At 36.4% G+C, this 20,880-nt stretch overlaps 1 protein-coding gene across 3 annotated transcripts in view; it reads right to left on the bottom strand.

Annotated features, from left to right (window-relative positions):
- Nucleotides 1-20,880, bottom strand: part of STAG1 (stromal antigen 1) — a 411,299-nt gene that overhangs the window by 150,237 nt on the left and 240,182 nt on the right. For all 3 annotated transcript variants that reach the window (XM_053598524.1, XM_053598525.1, XM_053598526.1), the window contains 2 exons: nt 16,491-16,642; nt 13,974-14,047 (listed from right to left, as the gene is read on the bottom strand). In XM_053598524.1, coding sequence (XP_053454499.1) covers nt 13,974-14,047; nt 16,491-16,642 — 226 coding nt within the window. The remainder of the gene's footprint in view (nt 1-13,973; nt 14,048-16,490; nt 16,643-20,880) is intronic.

Below are 20,880 nucleotides of genomic sequence, written 5' to 3' on the forward strand. Positions count from 1 at the left end.
CCAAGGGAACCCAACTAGAATCTCTCTCAATAACAGTTCAGGAAAACCCTAACGTTCTAGCTTAAAAATTAAAAAATAGGGCCAAGCACAGTGACTCACACCTATAATCATAGCACTCTGGGAGGTGGAGGCGGGTGGATTGCCTGAGCTGAAAGGTTCTAGAGCAGCCTGGACAAGGGTAACACCCTGTCTCTAAAAACAGCCAGGTGTTATGGCAACCACCTGTGGTCCCAGCTTCTTCAGAGGTTGAGGCAAGAGAACTGCTTGAGCCCAAGAGTTTGAGGTTTCTGTGAGATATGATACCATGGCACTATACAAAGGGCAACAAAGTGAGACAGTATCTAAAAAAAAAAAAAGAAAAAATGAAAGAAAAGAAAAATTAAAAAATAAATAAATTGAAAACACACATGGTGAGGAATTAGCAAACGAACCCTAGCGACATGAAAAATCAAAGCAGATCATCCAGGAGAGCAAGATGGCGACCGAGTAACAGCTTCCCTGCAAATGGGCACGGTGAGTCTGGGGAGATAAGACTCCAGGCATCTCTGGGTGGTGGGATCTGACAATAACCATCCCTTTGAAGACACAGGGAGTCAGTGAGAGACTTCTGGCCCCAAGAGGAGGATAAAAACAGTGGAAAACTGGCAAGTGGTTGTGTGTGTTCGATCATTCTAATCCCGCTGGCAGCTTCCACAGGCACGAGACATAAAGAGCAAGAGGAAGTGAAAGGAAAATTAGGGCAAGAAAACAGATAAAAGAAAACACTCATAAGGAAGAATCAGCAGAAAACTCCAGGCAACATGAAGAACCAGTCCAGAGCAACTCCTCCAAGGGACCATGAGGTAGCTACTGCAGAGGATTCCACCTATAAAGAAATGTTAGAAATGACAGAAAGGGAATTTAGAATACACATGTTGAAAACAATGAAAGATATGATGGAAACAATGAAGGAAACTGCTCATAAAGTGGAAAATAACCAAAAGGAAATCCAAAAACAGAATCAAATCAGAGATGAACGATATGAAGAATATAGAAAGGATGTAGCAGAGCTGAAGGAACTGAAGCAGTCAATTAGGGAACTTAAAGATGCAATGGCAAGTATCAGCAACAGGTTAGACCATGCAGAAGAAAGAATTTCAGAGGTAGAAGACAAAGTTCTTGAGATAACTCAGATAGTAAAAGAGGCAGAAAAGAAGAGAGAAAGCAGAACGTTCACTGTCAGAATTACGGGACCTTATGAAGCGTTCCAACATACGAGTCATAGGAATCCCAAAACGGAAGAAGAATACCCCAGAGAAACAGAAACCATATTAGAGAATATTATAAAAGAAAATTTCACAAATATCACCAAAGATTCTGACACACTGCTTTCAGAGGGATATCGGACCCCAGGTCGCCTCATCTCTAACTGAGCTTCTCCAAGACACATTGTGATGAACCTGTCCAAAGTCAAGACAAAAGAAAAGATTCTGCAAGCTGCCAGAACCGCCAGTCGCCCTACAGGGGCAAATCCATCAGAGTGACTGCAGACTTCTCTAATGAAACTTTCCAAACAAGAAGACAATGGTCATCTACCTTATATCTACTTAAACAGAACAATTTCCAGCCCAGAATTCTGTACCTTGCTAAGCTAAGCTTTAAAATTGACGGAGAAATCAAATCATTTACAGATATACAAACATTGAGGAAATTTGCCACAACAAGACCAGCTCTACAGGAAATTCTTCAACCTGTTCTACACACTGACCATTACAATGGATCAGCAGCAAAGTAAAAACTCAGAAATTAAAGGACAGAACCTAACCTCCACACTGATGCAAAAGATAAAATTAAGCAATGGAATCTCACAAAATAAGAAGAATAGAACTCTACCACACTTATCCATTATTTCAATAAATGTTAATGGCTTGAATTCCCCACTGAAGAGACATAGATTGGCTGAACGGATTAAAAAACACAAGCCATCCATTTGCTGTCTGCAAGAAACACACCTGGCTTCAAAAGACAAATTGAAGCTCTGAGTCAAGGGTTGCAAGACAATTTTTCAGGCAAATGAAATTCAGAAGAAAAGAGGAGTTGCAATCTTATTTTCAGATACATGTGGATTTAAAGCAACTAAAGTCAAAAGACAAAGATGGTCACTTTATATTGGTCAAGGGAAAAAATACAACAAGAAGACGTTTCAATTCTAAATATTTATGTACCCAATTTAAATGCTCCCAGATTCTTGAAATAGACCTTACTCAGTCTGAGCAATATGATATCTGACAATACCATAATAACAGGGGACTTTAACACTCGTCTTACAGAGCTGGACAGATCCTCTAAACAGAAATTAAACAAAGATATAAGAGATATAAATGAGACCCTAGAACAATTGTGCTTGATAGATGCATATAGAACACTCCATCCCAAAGATAAAGAATACACATTCTTCTCATCACCCCATGGAACATTCTCCAAAATTGATCATATCCTGGGACGCAAAACAAATATCAACAGAATCAAAAGAACTGAAATTTTACCTTGTATCTTCCCAGACCATAAGGCACTAAAAGTGGAACTCAACTCTAACAAAAACATTCACCCCCACACAAAGGCATGGAAATTAAACAACCTTTCATTGAATGACAGATGGGTGCAGGAAGAAATAAAACAGGAAAACATTAATTTCCTTGAGCATAACAACAATGAAGACACAAGCTACCAAAACCTGTGGGAAACTGCAAAAGCAGTTTTGAGAGGAAAATTTATCGCTTTAGAAGCCTACATTTGAAAAACAGAGAGAGAGCGCATCAACAAACCCACAAGCCATCTTATAAAATTGAAAAAAAGAACAATCTAAGCCTAAACCCAGTAGAATAAAATAAATATACAAAATCAAATCAGTGATCAATGAAATTAAAATCAAAAGAATTATTCAGAAAATTAATGAATCAAGGAGTTGGTTTTTTGAAAAAATAAATAAAATCGATAAACCATTGGCCAGACTAACTAGAAATAGAAAAGTAAAATCTCTAGTAATCCCAATCAGAAATGATAAAGGGGAAATAACAACTGATCCCACAGAGATACAAGAGATCATCTCTGAATACTACCAGAAACTCTATGCCCAGAAATTTGACAATGTGAAAGAAATGGATCAATATTTGGAATCACACCCTCTACCTAGACTCAGCCAGGAAGAAATAGAGCTCCTGAACAGACCAATTTCAAGCACTGAGATCAAAGAAACAATAAAAAATCTTCCAACCAAAAAATGCCCTGGTCCAGATGGCTTCACTCCAGAATTCTATCAAACCTTCAAGGAAGAGCTTATTCCTGTACTGCAGAAATTATTCCAAAAAATTGAGGAAGAAGGAATCTTCCCCAACACATTCTATGAAGCAAACATCACCCTGATACCAAAACCAGGAAAAGACCCAAACAAAAAGGAGAATTTCAGACCAATCTCACTCATGAATATAGATGCAAAAATCCTCAACAAAATCCTAGCCAACAGATTACAGCTTATCATCAAAAAAGTCATTCATCATGATCAAGTAGGCTTCATCCCAGGGATGCAAGGCTGGTTTAACATACGCAAGTCCATAAATGTTATCCACCGTATTAACAGAGGCAAAAATAAAGATATGATCCTCTCAATAGATGCAGAAAAAGCACTGGATAAAATCCAGCATCCTTTTCTACTAAGAACACTGAGGAGTATAGGCATAGGTGGCACATTTCTAAAACTTATTGAAGCTATGTATGACAAATCCACAGGTAATATTTTAATGAGTGGATTAAAACTGAAAGCTTTTCCTCTTAGAACTGGAACCAGACAAGGTTGGCCTCTGGCACCTTTACTATTCAACATAGTGCTGGAAGTTCTACCCAATACAATTAGGCAAGACAAGGAAATAAAGGGAATCCAAATGGGAGCAGAGGAGGTCAAACTCTCCCTCTTTGCTGACGACATGATCTTATACTTAGAGAATCCCAAAGACTCAACCACAAGACTCCTAGAAGTCATCAAAAAATACAGTAATGTTTCAGGATATAAAATCAATGTCCAGAAGTCAGTAGCCTTTGTATACTCCAATAACAGTCAAGATGAGAAGCTAAATAAGGACACAATTCCCTTTACCACAGTTTCAAAGAAAATGAAATACCTAGAAATATACCTAACAAAGGAGGTGAAGGACCTCTATAAAGAAAATTCTGAAATCCTCAGAAAGGAAATAGCAGAGGATATTAACAAATGGAAGAACATACCATGCTCATGGATGGGAAGAATCAACATGGTTAAAATGTCTATACTTCCCAAAGCAATCTACCTATTCAATGCCATTCCTATTAAAATATTAACATCGTACTTTCAAGATTTGGAAAAAATGATTCTGCATTTTGTATGAAAACAGAAAAAAATCCGTATAGCTAATGCAGTTCTTAGTAATAAAAATAAAGCTGGGGGCATCACCATATCGAATTTTAGGCTGTACTACAAAGCCAGAGTGGTCAAGACAGCCTGGTACTGGCACAAAAACAGAGACATAGACACTTGGAATCGAATTGAAAACCAAGAAATGAACCTAACATCTTACAACCACCTAATCTTTGATAAACCAAACAAGAACATACCTTGGGGGAAAGACTCCCTATTCAATAAATGGTGTTGGGAGAACTGGATATCCACATGTAAAAGACCGAAACTGGACCCACAAATTTCCCCACTCACAAAAATTGATTCAAGATGGATAAAGGACTTAAATTTAAGACATGAAACAATAAAATTCCTCACAGAAAGCATAGGAATAACACTGGAAGATATTGGCCTGGGGAAAGACTTCATGAAGAAGACTGCCAGGACAACTGCAACAATAACAAAAATAAACAAATGGGACTTCATTAAACTGCAAAGCTTCTATATAGCTAAGGAGACAACAACCAAAGCAAACAGACCACCTACACAATGGGAAAGGATATTTGCATATTTTGAATCAGACAAAAGCTTGATAACTAGGATCTATAGAGAACTCAAATGAATCCACATGAAAAAAGCCAACAATCCCATATATCAATGGGCAAGAGATATGAATAGAACCTTCTCTAAAGAAGACAGACTAATGGCTAACATATGAAAAAATGTTCATTACCCCTATCTATTAGAGAAATGAAAATCAAAACCACCCTGAGATACTATCTAACCCCAGCGAGAATGGCCCACATCACAAAATCGCAAAACTGCAGATGCTGGCATTGATGTGGAGAGAAGGGAACACTTTTACACTGCTGGTGGGATTGCAAACTAGTACAACCTTTCTGGAAGGAGGTATGGAGAAATCTCAAGCTAGACCTCCCATATGATCCTGCAATCGCATTACTGGCCATCTACCTAGAAGGATAAAAATCCTTTAATCATAAGGATACTTGTACTAGGCTGTTTACTGCAGCTCAATTTAAAATAGCCAAAACATGGAAACAGCCTAAATGCCCACCAACCCAGGAATGGATTAATGAGCTGTGGTATATGTAAACCATGGAATACGATTCAGCCGTTAAAGAAAAATGAAAACTTTACATCTTTTGTATTAACCTGGATGGAAGTGTAACACGTTATTCTTAATAAAGCATTGCAAGAATGGAGAATCATGAATCCTATGTACTCAATTCTGATGATGACAATTAAGGACACGATGGGGATGGGGTAGGGGATAGCAGAGAGAGAAAGAAGGAGGGAGGGGTGGGGAAAGGAAGAGCAGAGAGGGAAGGAGGTAGGGGGTAGGGCCTTGGTGTGTGCCACACCTTTTGGGGGCAAGACATGATTGCAAGAGGGACTTTACCTAACAAATGCAATCAGTGTAACCTTGCTTATTGTACCCTTAATGAATCCCCAACAATAAAAAACAAAAAACAGGGGCGGCGCCTGTGGCTCAGTCAGTAGGGCGCCGGCCCCATATGCCGAGGGTGGCAGGTTCAAACCCAGCCCCCGCCAAACTGCAACAAAAAAATAGCCGGGCGTTGTGGCGGGTGCCTGTAGTCCCAGCTGCTCGGGAGGCTGAGGCAAAAGAATTGCGTAAGCCCAAGATTTAGAGGTTGCTGTGAGCCTTGTGACGCCAGGGCATTCTACCGGAGGGCGGTACAGGGAGACTCTGTCTCTACCAAAAAAATAAATAAATAAAAATAAAAAACAAAAAAGAAAAAAAAAGAAAGAAAAATCAAAGCAGATCAACTCCCCCAAGAGATTATAAGGATAGTACAGCTGAATATACAGTTCATAAAATTTTTTTTATTACTTCAGATTAAAATGAGGGTATAATTAGGTTACATTATTTGCATTTGTTAGATAAAATCCAAGTTGTGCCTGTCCACCAGGAGGTGTGCCATATACCATACAACATTGTGCTAGTTAGGTGAGAGTACACCAATCACCCTTCCTCATCTCCTCTCCCCTTATTTGAGTTTAATTGTTTTTCTCTTATGTGGGCATATATTTGTTCTTCTACTGTTTTATATTAGTATTGGGTATATTGGATACTTGCTTTTCCATGCCTGTGATACTTCACTAAGGAGAATGTTCTCCAAAAGATGTAAATTCTCCATGTGTTTAAGAAATTGTTGATATGACAGAAATAGAATTCAGAATGTGGATAGCACATAAGATGAATGGATTTGAAGAGAAGATCGAAAAATAAATACAAAAACTTCTCCAGAAATCAATAAAATTACAAAGTCACCAAGCATCTGGACATAATTAGGAAGGATACAGCAAGAGCTTAAGGAATTGAAAGAGGCATTCAAGGACTTTCAAAAGAAAGAGTGTTTCAGAAATAGAATAGAACATGGAGAAGAAAGAATCTTACAACTTGAAGACAAGACTTTTGAACTATCTCAATCATTCAAAGAGGCACAAAAGAAAGCAAAGACAGAACAATCTCGTAGAGAGATACAGACTATACGAAGTGCATAAACATATGAATCACAGAGATCTCTGAAGGAAGAGAATACTACGAGCATGGAAGCTCTACTTCCAGACGCCATTGTGGAGAATTTCCCAAGTGTTGTGAGAGATCCAGAAATACAGATAGTAGATAGTTACAGAAGTCAAGGACAAATTAATTTAAAACAAGCATCTCCTAGACACTTTGTAATTAATTTGGCCAAAGTCAAAATGAAGAAAAAATTGTGCGATCAGGCAGGAGTAAGATAGGTTTTACCTATAAGAGAAAAAATATTAGGGTGACAGTAGACTTTTCGGTGGAAACTTTATAAGCAAGAAGAGAGTGGTCACCTACCTTTACCCTTCTTAAAACAAAGCAACTTTCAAACCAGGATTCTGTATTCCACTATTAGTTTCACATTTGATAGAGAAACTAAATCCTTTATAACAAGCAAATATTGAGGAAATTCACCACTACAAGATCAGCTCTGGAGGAAGTACTCAGACCTGATCTATACACTGACCATCATAATGGATCACCAGCAAAGTAAAGACACCCAGAAACTAAAGGATAAAGCCTACCTTCCACAATGGCCCATGGGATAAAACTAGGCAGTGGACCACCACAAAAGAAGACAAACATAATACCATCATACTTATCAACTCTCTTAATAAATGCAAATGGATTGGATTCCTCACTGAAAAGGCACAGCCTGGCTGACTACATAAAAAGGCACAAGCCAAGTATACGCTGTCTTCAGGGAACACATCTAACCTCCATGGACAAAACAGACTCAGAGGGAAGGATCAGAAAACAATATTCCAGGCAAATAGAAGTTAGAAAAAAGCAAGAATCACCATCTCAATTTGCAGATACATTGGGCTTTAAACCACGAAAAGTAAAGAGGACAAAGATGGACACTGTATTCTTTTTTTGTTTAGACAGAGCCTCAAGCTGTCACCCTAGGTTGAGTGCCGTGCCATCACAGCTCACAGCAACCTCCAACTCCTGGGCTCGAGCGATTCTCCTGCCTCCGCCTCCCAAGTAGGTGGGACTACAGGCGCCCGCCATAACGCCCGACTATTTTTTGGTTGCAGTCGTCATTGTTTGGTGAGTCTGGGCTGGAGTCGAACCTGTCAGCTCAGGTGTATGTGGCTGGCGCCTTAGCTGCTTAAGCCACAGGCGCTGAGCCTGAACACTATATTCTGATCAAGAAAACACTACTAGAAAACATTCCAATCCTAAATATCTACGCACCCAACTTAAATGCTACCACATATATAAAAGGAATCTAAGAGGTCTGAACAATATGATATCTTATAACACCATAATAATTAGGAACTTCAACAACCCACTGAGAGAACAGGACAGAACTTCTAAGCAGAAACTAAACAAAGAAGTGATGGACTTAACCCTGACTTTAGAACAAATGGACTTAATAGATGTATACAGAACATTCCACTCAAATAATACTGAGTATACATTATTCTCATCAGTTCATGGATCATTTTCCAAAACTGACTACATCTTAGGGAACAAATCAAATCTCAATAAGTGTAAAAGAATAAAAGTAGAACTCAACTCCAACAAAACCTTCATCTCCACACAAAGTTATGGAAACTAAACAGCCTTATGCTCAACAACAGCTGGGTCAAGGAAAACATAAAGAAGGAAATCATTAGAGTTTCAAACAAAACAACAATGAATTTACCAGCTAACAAAATCTGTGGAATACTGTAAAGACAGTCCTAAGAGAAAAATTTATCACATTAAATGCCAACATCCAAAAAACCAGAAAGAGTGTGTATTGACAACCTAATAAACCATCAAGGAACTGGAAAAGAAGGAGCAATCCAATCCCAAACCTAGCAGAAGAAAAGAAATAGCCAAAATTAGATCAGAATGAAATGAAACAGAACAAAAGAACCACTTGGAAAATTAGTGAAATAAAATGGCCAGATTAACTAGAAATAGATTTCGAATAACCTCAATCACAAACGAAAAGGGGAAAATAAGAACAGATACCACAAAGATACAAAAGACCATTAGTGATTATTAAAAAACCCTCTATGTGGATAGGAAACAGACCAACATCCAGAATCATACCATCTCCCCATACTTAATCAGAAAGAATTAGAACCTTTGAACGACCAATATCAAGGACCAAAACTAAAACAATAATAAAAATGCTTCCAGGAAAAAAATGTCCTGGATCAAATGGTTTCATACTAGAATTCTACCAAACTTTCAAACAAAAGGTCATATATACCTATACTGAAGAATCTATTCCAAAACATGGAGCAGGAAGGAACCCTCCCCAATTCCTATGAAACAAATATCATCCTGATACTAAAACCAGGAAAGAATACAACATAAAAGGAAAACTACAGACCAATATCATTAATATTTATGCAAAAATACTCTGTAAAATCCTAGCAAACAGAATACAACTACATATTAGAAATATTATACTTCATGATCAAGTGTGCTTTTTCCCAGGGACGCAAGGCAATTTCAACATATGCAAATCCATAAATGTAATTCACGACATAAATAGAAGCAAAGACCATATGATCCTCTCAAAAGATGCAGAAAAGGCATTTGACAAAATTCAGCATCCTTTCCTGATAAAAACAGTTAAGAAATAAGCATTGATGAGAGATTTATAGATAGAAGTCATCTGTGACAAACCCCCACCCAACATCATACTCAATGGAGTAAAACTGAAAGCATTTCCACTTAGAACTGGACCCAAACATGGATGTCCACTATCACCACTACTATTCAACATAGTGCTGGAAGTTCTAGTCAATGTAATCGGGCAATTTAACCAAGGGCATCCAAATAGGAACAGAGAAGGTCAAACTTTCACTCCTTGCTGATGATATCATCTTGTACTTAGAAACCCCCAGGGACTCAACCACAAGATTCCTACAAGTGCTCAAGAATTACAGTAACATCTTGGCATATAAAATCAATGTCTACAAATCAGCAGCCTTCATATATGCCAACAACATTCAAGCTGAAATCACATCAAAGACATAATTCCCTTCACAGTTGCTTAAAATAAAATGAAATACCTAGGAATATACCTAACGGAGGAGGTGAAGGATCTCTACAGAGAGAACTAAGAAACTCTGAACAAAGAATTAGCAGAAGGTGTTAACAAATGGAAGAACATACCATGCTCATGGCTGGGAAGAATAAACATTGTTAAAATGACCACACTACCCAAAGCCATCTACAGATTTAATGCAATCCCCATTAAAGAGTCAACGTAATACTTTGAAGAACTTAAAAACATAGTTCTTCATTTCATAACAAGAAAAAAACCCGAATGGACAATGCAATTCTAAGAAACAAAAACATATCTGGAGGCATTACATTACCAGACTTTAGGTCATACAACAAGTCCATAGTGATGAAAACAGCATGGTACTGGCACAAAAATAGAGACAGAGATTTACACAATAGAATAGAAAACCTAGAGATGAAATCAGTTGCCTACCACCATCTTCTTTTCAATAAACCAAACAAAAGCTTAGACCAAAGAAAAGACTCCCTCTTTAATAAATGGTGCCAAGAGAACTTGTGAGCTACATGTAAAGGACTGAAACTAGACCGGCACCTCTCACCATTTACAAAAATTGACTCAGAAAAAAAGAAATTGACCCATGATAGATAAAAGATTTAAATCTAAGACACAAAACAATAAAAAATCTAGAAGAAAATGTGGGAAAAACTCTCAATGATATCAGCCTGGGCAAAGATTTTATGAAGATGACCCAATTGGCAATTACAGTAGCACCAAAAATAAATAAATGGAACCTGATCAAGCTAAAAAGCTCTATACAGCTTAGGGTACAACCACTAAAGCAAAAAGACAAACTTCAGAATGGGAGAAGATATTTTCATGTTACAAATGTGACAAAAGCCTAATGAACAGAATGTACAGAGAACTCTAATTAACAAGAAAAGAACAAACACCATTAATAAGTGGGCAGGAGACATGAACAGAATCTCCTCCCAAGAAGTCAGACTAATGGCTAATAAACACATGAAAAAATGCTCTTTGCCACTAATCATCAGAGAAGTGCAAATCAAAACCACTTTCAGATATCTAACCCCAGCAACAGTAGCCCACATCACAATGTTCAAAGCTGGAGATGCTTTGTGAAAAGAGAAGTGAACACTTAAACACCATTGATAGGACTGCAAACTAATACAGCCTTATTGGAAAAAAGTATGGAGAACCTTCAAAGAGCTAAAAATAGACCTTCCATTTGACCTCACAGTCCCAATTCTGTCTACCCAGGAGAAAAAAAATTATTTTACCATAAGGACATTCACACCAGAATGTATACAGCAGCTCAATTCACAATCACACAGACATGGAAACCACCCAAGTGTCCTTCAACCCGTGAATGGATAAACTGTGGTATGTGCATACCATGGAATACTACTTAGCCATAAAGATAGAGACTTCATATCTTTTGTATTTATCTAGAAGGATTTGGAGAACACCCTTCAAAGTTATCTATCACAAGAATGGAAAAGTAAGCATCCAATGTACCCAATATTATTATGAAACTAGTGAACAACCACATGCCCACATGAGACAAAAAACACACCTAAAATCAACAAGGGGGGGATGGTGGGGGGAGCAGGTGTGGTAAGCTATCACTTATCAGGTACAATGTAGGGATATATGGTACATCTCCTGGGTGCAAGGCTCAATTGCAACTTGGACTTTACCTAATAGAGACATAGATTTACACAAATAATGTCATCTAATTGTATGCACTCTTATATTAATCTGAAATTTAAAAAAATTTTTTCTATAGAAAAACTCTAGGCCTCCATGGTAGAACTCTTATCTGAAGAAGAAATAACATTAAACTGTTCAAGGAAATTAAAGAGATTATCTTTCAACTCAATCTACAAGGCCAGCACTACCGTAGTACCTGAAGTAGTTAGAGTAGCTTGAACCTGTAATCCCAGCTACTTGGGAGGCTGAGGTAGCAGAGTTGCTTGAGCCCAGAAATACAAGACTCCACTGAGCTGTAACTGTGGCACTGCTTTCTAGACTGGGCAAAAGAGCAAGATCAGCAAGAATAACTTAACATGACCATGGTTGTTCATGACCATGAATTCATGTTAACATCTGAAAATCAATAAATTTAATTCACCACATTAACAATCTCCAAAAAGAAAATCATGTAATGACTTCAATAGATGCAGAAGAGGATATGACAAATCCAATATCCATTTCTAATAAAAACTCTCAGAAAACTAGGAATAGAAAATCTTCCTTAATCAGATAAATGGCATATATGAAAAACTAACAGCTAACATATTTAAGGATGAAAGACTCTTAATTTTGCTTAGAGAAAGAATCTAGACCGAAACAAAAAGAGTACAAATTGCTTGATTCCAGTTTTATAAGCTCCTACAAAATGAAAACAGACAGCAGATTAATGATGACTTCAGAATGACAGAGAGGGAAATGACAGAAAAAGAGGTAGGAAAAAATTACAAAGTGCCATGAGAAAACTTTGGAAATGATGGAATAAATTTATTATCTTACTTGTGGTAGTGGTTTTATAGATGCATATATGTCAAAACTCAACAAATTATGCACTTAAATGTGTACTTTATGTCAATTATGTTTCCTTAAAGTTGTAGGGAAAAAAGAATGAATGGTAGGTATACAGTAAGTTCTTTTTCTTCTTAAAACAGATATGTCAATAATGTGTTAAAAGTTCAGTGTATGCAAGAAATAGGCATGTGAAACTCCAGTCAGAGAATTTATACTCAAAGTAAATGCTTTGGCCCAAAATAACTGTTTTACTTTCAGTTAAAATGTTTAAGTTCTGGGGTGGTGCCTGTGGCTCAAGGAATAGGGCGTCGGCCCTATATACCAGTGGTGGTGGGTTCAAACCTGGTCCCGGTCAAAAACTGCAAAAAAAAAAGAAGTTTAAGTTCTGTTAAAAGAAAATGTTAAAGATATATATATATATATATGTATAGCCATCCTCTGGTATATGAGGTGGGACTGGTTTGTAGTACTGCACGTACATATCAAAATCTAGGCATAACCGAGTCCTATAGTCAGCCCTGCAGAACTCACATACACAAAAATTTGGCTCTCCATATTTAAGAGTTCTGCATCCCTCAAATATTGCTTTTCAATACACTTTTTGTTGGAAAAAACCCCAGCTTATAAGTGGACCTTCAGAGTTCCAACCCATATTGTTCAAGGGTCATCTGTATAATGTTAATGATTTCCCTGTTGTAACTATCTCTTTTTATTAATTGGCCAATGATCATCTTGTGTGACTGAAAACAGTGCTTTTATTTTCTGTCTACCTACTCATACATATTACATTTAATTATTAATAACAGAAGGTAACAAGTTTATGTGTATGATTCATTAATTCTATGTGAAATATATGATCTTCTACAAAGTAATATTTCAGAAGTTTTCAGGTTTCAAAGAAAGATAAACTAAATTCATTTGCAATGTAGCATGACAAAAGTATTTAACTAACAGCTTCTACTTTAAAGTGTACAATTAATGTGTATAGTTGAAGATAAAAGTGAGGACATAGTGTCATCAGTGCCCTTTTCTGTCTTTTCTCCATGGTCAAAGGTATTTAGAAAACAAAGATTATTGATTAATTTGATCATGGAACAAGATGAGTATCACGGTCTAAGATGTAGGATATTTAATTTTTTTACATGTGAAAACACATGTAATTTAGTGATCTTATTAATATTCCACTAGCACAAATGCAAGTACACAGGCTGTTTCTAAAAGTATGAATTCTTAATTTGGAAGAATGTGACAGTGGCAGTGATAGCATTTCAATTTCCTCCACATTTGTAATAACACATTTACTTATTTAGCCAAAGCTGTTTTCCAGAAAATAAATCAAAATAAAAGTAATAATTAGTAGAGTTTTATATATTGCTTCATAATTAGTTTGGGCTACAAAAATGCAGTAATTGTTTAAGTTAAAAACCTAAATGATTTTAAAAATCCCTTACCGGTATCTATGAACAAATATACCCTTAAAAATAGAGTTCATCATATTTTCAATTTCATCCTGATTTTCTTGTAGCTGAAATGAAACAAATAAAAACTGTAAATTAGAATACTGACCGTTTTACTTGGAATGAACAGTTCCAATTGTTTTTAATTCCTGGTTATCATTCTGGGTAGTTACTAACGCTTTTTCTCACATGTGCAACAGATGTCTGAAATTAGCTGTATACTGCATTATTTCTACAGTTTTATCACCTTGGTTTTAGAACTTCTCTTTCTCTCTAGATACAAAATTATAAACGAGAGAGGGCTGTGTGACTAACTGTGGTACAATTCCTATCTCTAAAATATCATCCTCTCCAGGAACAGATTTTGGCTTGTTTTTACCTTCCTTGCTTAAAGAACTATCCCTGATTAAGGTATTATACAAGAAATTTCCTTCTCCTTCTCTCCTTTTTTTTTTTTTTTGTTTGTTTTTTGAGACGGAGCCTTTCTTACTCAGTCACCCTGGGTAGAGTGCCATGGCAACATAATAGCTCACAGGAAACTCAAACTCTTGGGCTCAAGAGATCAATCCTCTTGCCTCTGCCTCTCAAGGTAGCTGGGACTGCAGGCACCTGCCACAACACCTGATTAGTTTTTCTATTTTAAGTAGAGACAGAGTCTCACTCTTGCTCAGGCTGGTCTCTAAAGTACTGAGCTCAAGCAGTCCTCTTGCCTCAGCCTCCCAGAGTGTTAGGACTACAGGCATGAGCCACCACGCCTGGCCCTTTCTTCATCTACAAATATCCAAATACCATTCTCCATCTGATTAGCTCATAACTAAAAGTAGTCCAAATTCTCAAAAAAGGAGGCACAATAGAAGACAGAAAGGATCCTGGCTACTAGAGTTGATTGTAGTAACAAAACAACTAACATCTACAGCAAAGATAAAAATTTCAGGCAACATTACTGATCAGTGTTACAGTTGGTATTTATTCACTACTCAAAATTAAAAGCACTGATATAAAATTACATCAAAGTGGTACTTATTCAAATTTGTCCAATAATTTGCTGTATAATAATACTTATTGAAATATTTGCTTTTACTACACACATGAATGTGACAATAAAATTCCTTCAGATTTAATCTTTTGCTGTATGTTTTGTTTCAGGTTTGAATAAGTAAGTTTGGGAATACTTTTGCAGTAAATCGTTCAAATTATTGCAACTTACTCCACATTTTAAAAATTACTTTTGTTGTGTTTATTATATGAAAACAAATTAATTCATGAGAGGCATATATTTAGACAGCAGTACTTACTACATACCAGTTTCAATATTTACTTTCACAATATTTCAAGTATGGTATGTTATGAATTAAGCTGTATTCCTCAAAAATTTATACCTTGACACAGTAACCCCCAGCACTTCAGAATGTGACCTTATTTGGAAACAGAGTTACAGCATATATAATTTGTTAAAATGGAACCACAGTGGAGTAGGGTGGGCCCATAATCCAATGTGATTGCTGTCCTCATGAAAAGGGTAAGTTTGGAGGCAGATACACAGGCAGAATATCATGCAATGATTAGAATTATGCTGCCACAAGCCAAGGAACTACCAGGAGCTAAGAGAGAAGCCTGTAATAGATTCTTCCCTAAGGTCTTTATAGGGAGCATGGCCCTGCCAACACCCTAGGACTTGCAGCCTCCAAAACTGTGGGATAATATACTGTATTGCTTTTATTTAAGCCATTCAGTTTGTGGTACTTTGTTACAGCAGCCATGTCAAACTAACACAGTATGGGTTTGTTGCCTGTTATAACCCATTATTCATATACAATTCCTTTGCAGCAATGCAATATTCTTTTTTCAAGTTAAAAGACAAATAGTACAGATCTATAATTGTATTTACCATTGGATAAATAAAAATGTTTCCTCAAAAAAAAAAAAAAAAAAATCAGCGTAAAAATCATTTTTTTTTTTTTTTTTTTTGGTTGCAGCCGTCATTGTTTGGCGGGCCCAGGCTGGATTCGAACCCGCCAGCTCAGGTGTATGTGGCTGGCGCCTTAGCCACTTGAGCCACAGGCACCGAGCCTAAAATCATTTTTAACACATACATGAAAAAGGCACTGTAAAAACTAGGATCAATCTTATTCGTAGGAATGCCTTACACATCAGCTAACATGTAGCCCTTAGCTTTTTCCTGGAAATGAGGCTTTCCTGGCACCCTTGTCTGACTTTAGTTATTTATCATGCTTTGAGCCCATAGCCTGATAACCTTTCTGAGTTGTTTAATTCCCAGACCACCTTATTTTATGAGTAGGGATGTTCTCTGATTCTCTTCTACTATCAGAGAGCCATTATAGAATCATTGGTGAACACTCACAGTTTCATTTAAAACTTTCTGAGATCAAATAATCTAATTAAAATGAACTTTAAATATGTACACAAACCTTTTTAGAGAGATCAAAAATTTGCTAATGTATTTATTACACAGTTATAGAATATAAAAATGCCATTTACCAAGAAACTTACCTCTTTGCGTTTCTGAAGTAGTAACTCCAATCTTTCATTGGCTCTCTTCCCAATCATTTTATTTCTCTCAGCTTCATACTGTCTCTGGGTATTATCCTGATGAATACTGAGGTTTAAGGCAACATTCACCAGGGCAGTCATGAGCTTCATGGCTATGAAATAAATGAATATTATAATACTCACCACCTATGAATCAAACCTTCACCCATAAGATTACAAATTTATAAGTAAATGGATGAAGGAAGGAACTACTCAATTTCTGCCTTTATAATGCAGGGCAAATTTAAATTTTAATAAAAGGCAATTAATTTCTAGAAATAAACTCTTCTTCAACATAATTTTATTTACTTCAGTTAAGAACCACTTGGCCTTTTAACATTTCCCACTTCAAAAGAGCCTCACCTACCAGCAGGAAGGATTTAGGTAGCATCATCCTTTCCCTACCTCCGAAATGCAAACACTAAAGTGAGGACATACTAATCATAAGCCAAATCTCTACTCCTGATCATCAAATATAAATGTACATAAGTGTATCCTTAATACATAAAAGATGTCTTACATGTTTTTTTCTTTTTTTTTGTAGAGGACAGAGTCTCACTTTATGGCCCTCGGTAGAGTGCCGTGGCCTCACACAGCTCACAGCAACCTCCAACTCCTGGGCTTAAGCGATTCTCTTGCCTCAGCCTCCCGAGTAGCTGGGACTAACAGGCGCCCACCACAACGCCCGGCTATTTTTGGTTGCAGTTTGGCCGCGGCCAGGTTTGAACCCGCCACCCTTGGTATATGGGGCCGGTGCCTTACCGACTGAGCCACAGGCGCCGCCCTGTCTTACATGTTTTATAATCAATTTAGGATTTTTACCCCTGGATGGTCCTTTTTCTTTGTTCCTCACCTCAATGAGTTGCACATCTTTCAATCCCAAAAAACAAATACCAGTCCTACCAAATTCATTAAGCTTATTAAAAATGTACTCTGTAAATTTCCAGTTGACAAATTTGCACCACTCAGAGCAGTAATGAATGTACTCTTTAATGCTCATTTGTGTTTGTAAATATTATTAAATATTTTCAAATTCTGCTTCATGTCCTCTAACAAACAGGTAAGACACAAACTTTAAACTTTTGTCTAATCATACTTGTTTATTCTAGTAAATAACTTCCTTTTTTATTCTTTTTAGGTTATCTATCTACAGATATGGACATTGAGTTATTAAAAATGAACTATTCTGGATTTTAGAAAAACTGATTCATTTATCTATAAACACATACATATAACTAAAACCAAGCAGGAATTTCTTTTACAATTTCACTACTTTCCCATTAATTACACACATGCGCAAGCGTGTATGTATGTTTGTGTATATGCTGTTTTTGTATTTCTGTCTATACATTCACACACACACGAAATTTGTTATTCTGAAACTCTATCAACATTTTGGCCAGCTGCATGTTAACAGTGATTGCTGCTATCATTAAAATATGACAAAAATCCTAAATATAAATGTATTTAAGTTAGTGACCATTTAAAAATACATTTAATGAAAATGTTTCTTTCCTGAGATACAGTGTCTTGAACAGTAAATTGAGGAACAATTCATGTGTTTTAAAATACAAACTAGTGACTTTACACTTGTATGCACTGCCAGTAGTAGAATATTTGATTATACAATGAAGGTCTGAAAGTACTTTTTAAATAAATCTGTTTAAGAAAGAAGAGTAGCTCAAAGACAAGAGGAGTCTGGAGCATCCAAACTGTCCAAGTCGGGGATAAGACCAGTTAACCAGTATTTGTTCTGAGCACACAGAAGTGATAACCAATGCATAATTTGGTACATACTTTTAGATCTCTGAAACAAAAGTACTTGAAGATCGGGGAGTTGGAAAGCATTACAATTAACACCTATCATACCTGGAATTCATCAGCAGACTTTGGGCACAGCAGTTTTTAAATTTAATAACTTTTGCTTTTCAGCTATACTTCTCCTTGTGAACCCACATCTCAAACTTCAACATTCATTATACAATCACTTCCCCCCCAGCCCAGAGCATATCACCAACAAAATCAACATAGAAGAAATAAAAAAAAAAAATCAATGTATCTTTAGAGAAGTATTAGATATAAAACAGCAGTATTCTCTGAAGCAAAGTATTTTTTTCTTTTTTTTTTTTAAGAGACAGAGTCTCACTTTATCGCCCTCAGTAGAGTGCAGTGACATCACAGCTCACAGCAACCTCCAACTCCTGAGCTTAGGCAATTATTTTGCCTCAGCCTCCTGAGTAGCTAGGACTATAGGTGCCTGCCAGAACACCTGACTATTTTTTTGTTGCAGTTTGGCAGGGGCCAAGTTCGAACCCGCCACCCTCGGTATATGGGGCTGGCGCCCTGAGCCACAGGTGCCACCCTAAAGTACAATATTTCTAATTCTGTAAAATTGATACTTCACTGAAAATTTTAATTTCACTAAATAACATTAAACAGCTACTGAACACAAATTTCTAATTTAATTTCTAAATTAGAGACATACATGGAGATTATGATGTTTTATTGATTCTGCTGAAAAAGTGATTTCTGCAAAGAACGGGTACTTACTAAATTTTACTGGTATTACTAACAGAATAATTTTATAAATTCATAACCCACTAATCAAGGAATTTAGCTTTGATAATGTGATATGGGCTTTGAAGTGGCTTCTTGTCTACCAGATAGAGTATTTCATTTAGTGTTCACATTTTAATTGTTGACTATATATAGAATGGCGAACCCGTTTTTCTACTGCAATGACAATGAGGACGACAAGAGTGGTCTGTAATTAGGTACTGACCACGAAAATTGTAAGTATAAAATTGAAAGTGTTTAGAAATTTTATTATCAATCTGACAGTAATTTTGCCTGTTGATCCTAATAATAAAATGATGCTAATAAAGATATATGTCATTTTTAAGATTAATTTTATTGCATTTATAAAAGTACTAGGTTGTGGCAGTCTGATAATTAAAAAATGGGTGTTCATCACTGACAGTTACAGAAGCACCTATAAGGTACTGTCCCATTCATCTATCAATCCAACATATCTGAGCATTGTTCTAGGTACTAGAGATACAAAGTGAACAAAACAAAGTAACCCCGTCATGATTTTTTACATTCTAAGAAAACGATAATAAATAGTTGATATTCAAATAAAAAAAAAAAAAAAGAAAAGAAAGTATGGTTAAAAAAAAATAAAAGAAAAATGGGTGCTAGTGTAGATGGTCATTCAGGAAGGTCTCTCCTGAGTCCCTGATATTTGAGCATGAAGTTTAGGAACAATAACACAACTATATGGCAGAACAGTGTTCTAGGAAGAGTATAAGGTAAATGGTTAAGAAGGCAGTCATAAAAGTGCAAGATATTTAGTGTGGCTGGGGCAGAAGTAGGCAGAGGCAGGAGCTCAGAATACAAGGATGCTGTTAGAACTGGTTAGAGCTCAGGAATTATTTCTAAGTGGTGTAAGATCTACTAAAGAAGGTAGAATGATGAAACATAGTCTAATTTACATTTTAAACTGCTATGTGAACAGACTATAGAAGAGTAAAAGGAGAAGATGACAGACCAAACAGGAGCAGTGAAAGAGCACTGAAAACACTTTGCTCAGTGTTTGCAATGATGATTCTTAAGTTTTTGGCTTCAAGCAACTCAATGAAGTAAGCTGCCTAGATTAAGGTGGTATAACAGGCAAAGACAAATGGTTAAACATGAAGTGTATTTTAAAGGTAGAGTGGAAAGAATTTGCTAAGTGATAATAAAGTGACAAATAAAAAAGGCAAGGGTAATTGAAAAGATTTTTGCTTATTGTTATCTAAGTGAAAAGATTTTTGCTTATTGTTATCTAAGTGAAGATGTCCAGATATACCTTTGGAAGTCACTATCAAAGATATGGGTATTTAGAGCCACAGATCTAGATAGCACAGCCATCCAGTGGATAATTATTCAGCCATTAGAAAAAGGGAGGCACGATTTGTATATTGTAAATAAAAGCTAAGATATTTGATGATGAAAAACAAGATGGCTGACAGCGTATATGCTATCACTTATGCAAAAGAAGAAATATGTTATTTTTATGTGCCAGTCACTCAATAAATTCTTTACACATAGCTATTCACTTGGTATCTCACAAGTCTATGAAATAAATACTACTGTTATCCCTGTTTTACCTAAGAGAAAACTGAGGCACAGATCAGCTAGGAGACTTGACAGTCATATGCATATAACTATTAACTGGCTGAGACAGAATTTGAGTATATGCAGTTTTTCTCCAGGGTACAAACTCATAATCACTATACCATATTACCTTTCACTGAATGTGTAGTTGCTATCATATGTCTAAAACATGTCTGGAAAGATAAATAAATAC

Source organism: Nycticebus coucang, chromosome 8 (assembly GCF_027406575.1).
Source record: "Nycticebus coucang isolate mNycCou1 chromosome 8, mNycCou1.pri, whole genome shotgun sequence".
NCBI lineage: Eukaryota > Metazoa > Chordata > Mammalia > Primates > Lorisidae > Nycticebus > Nycticebus coucang.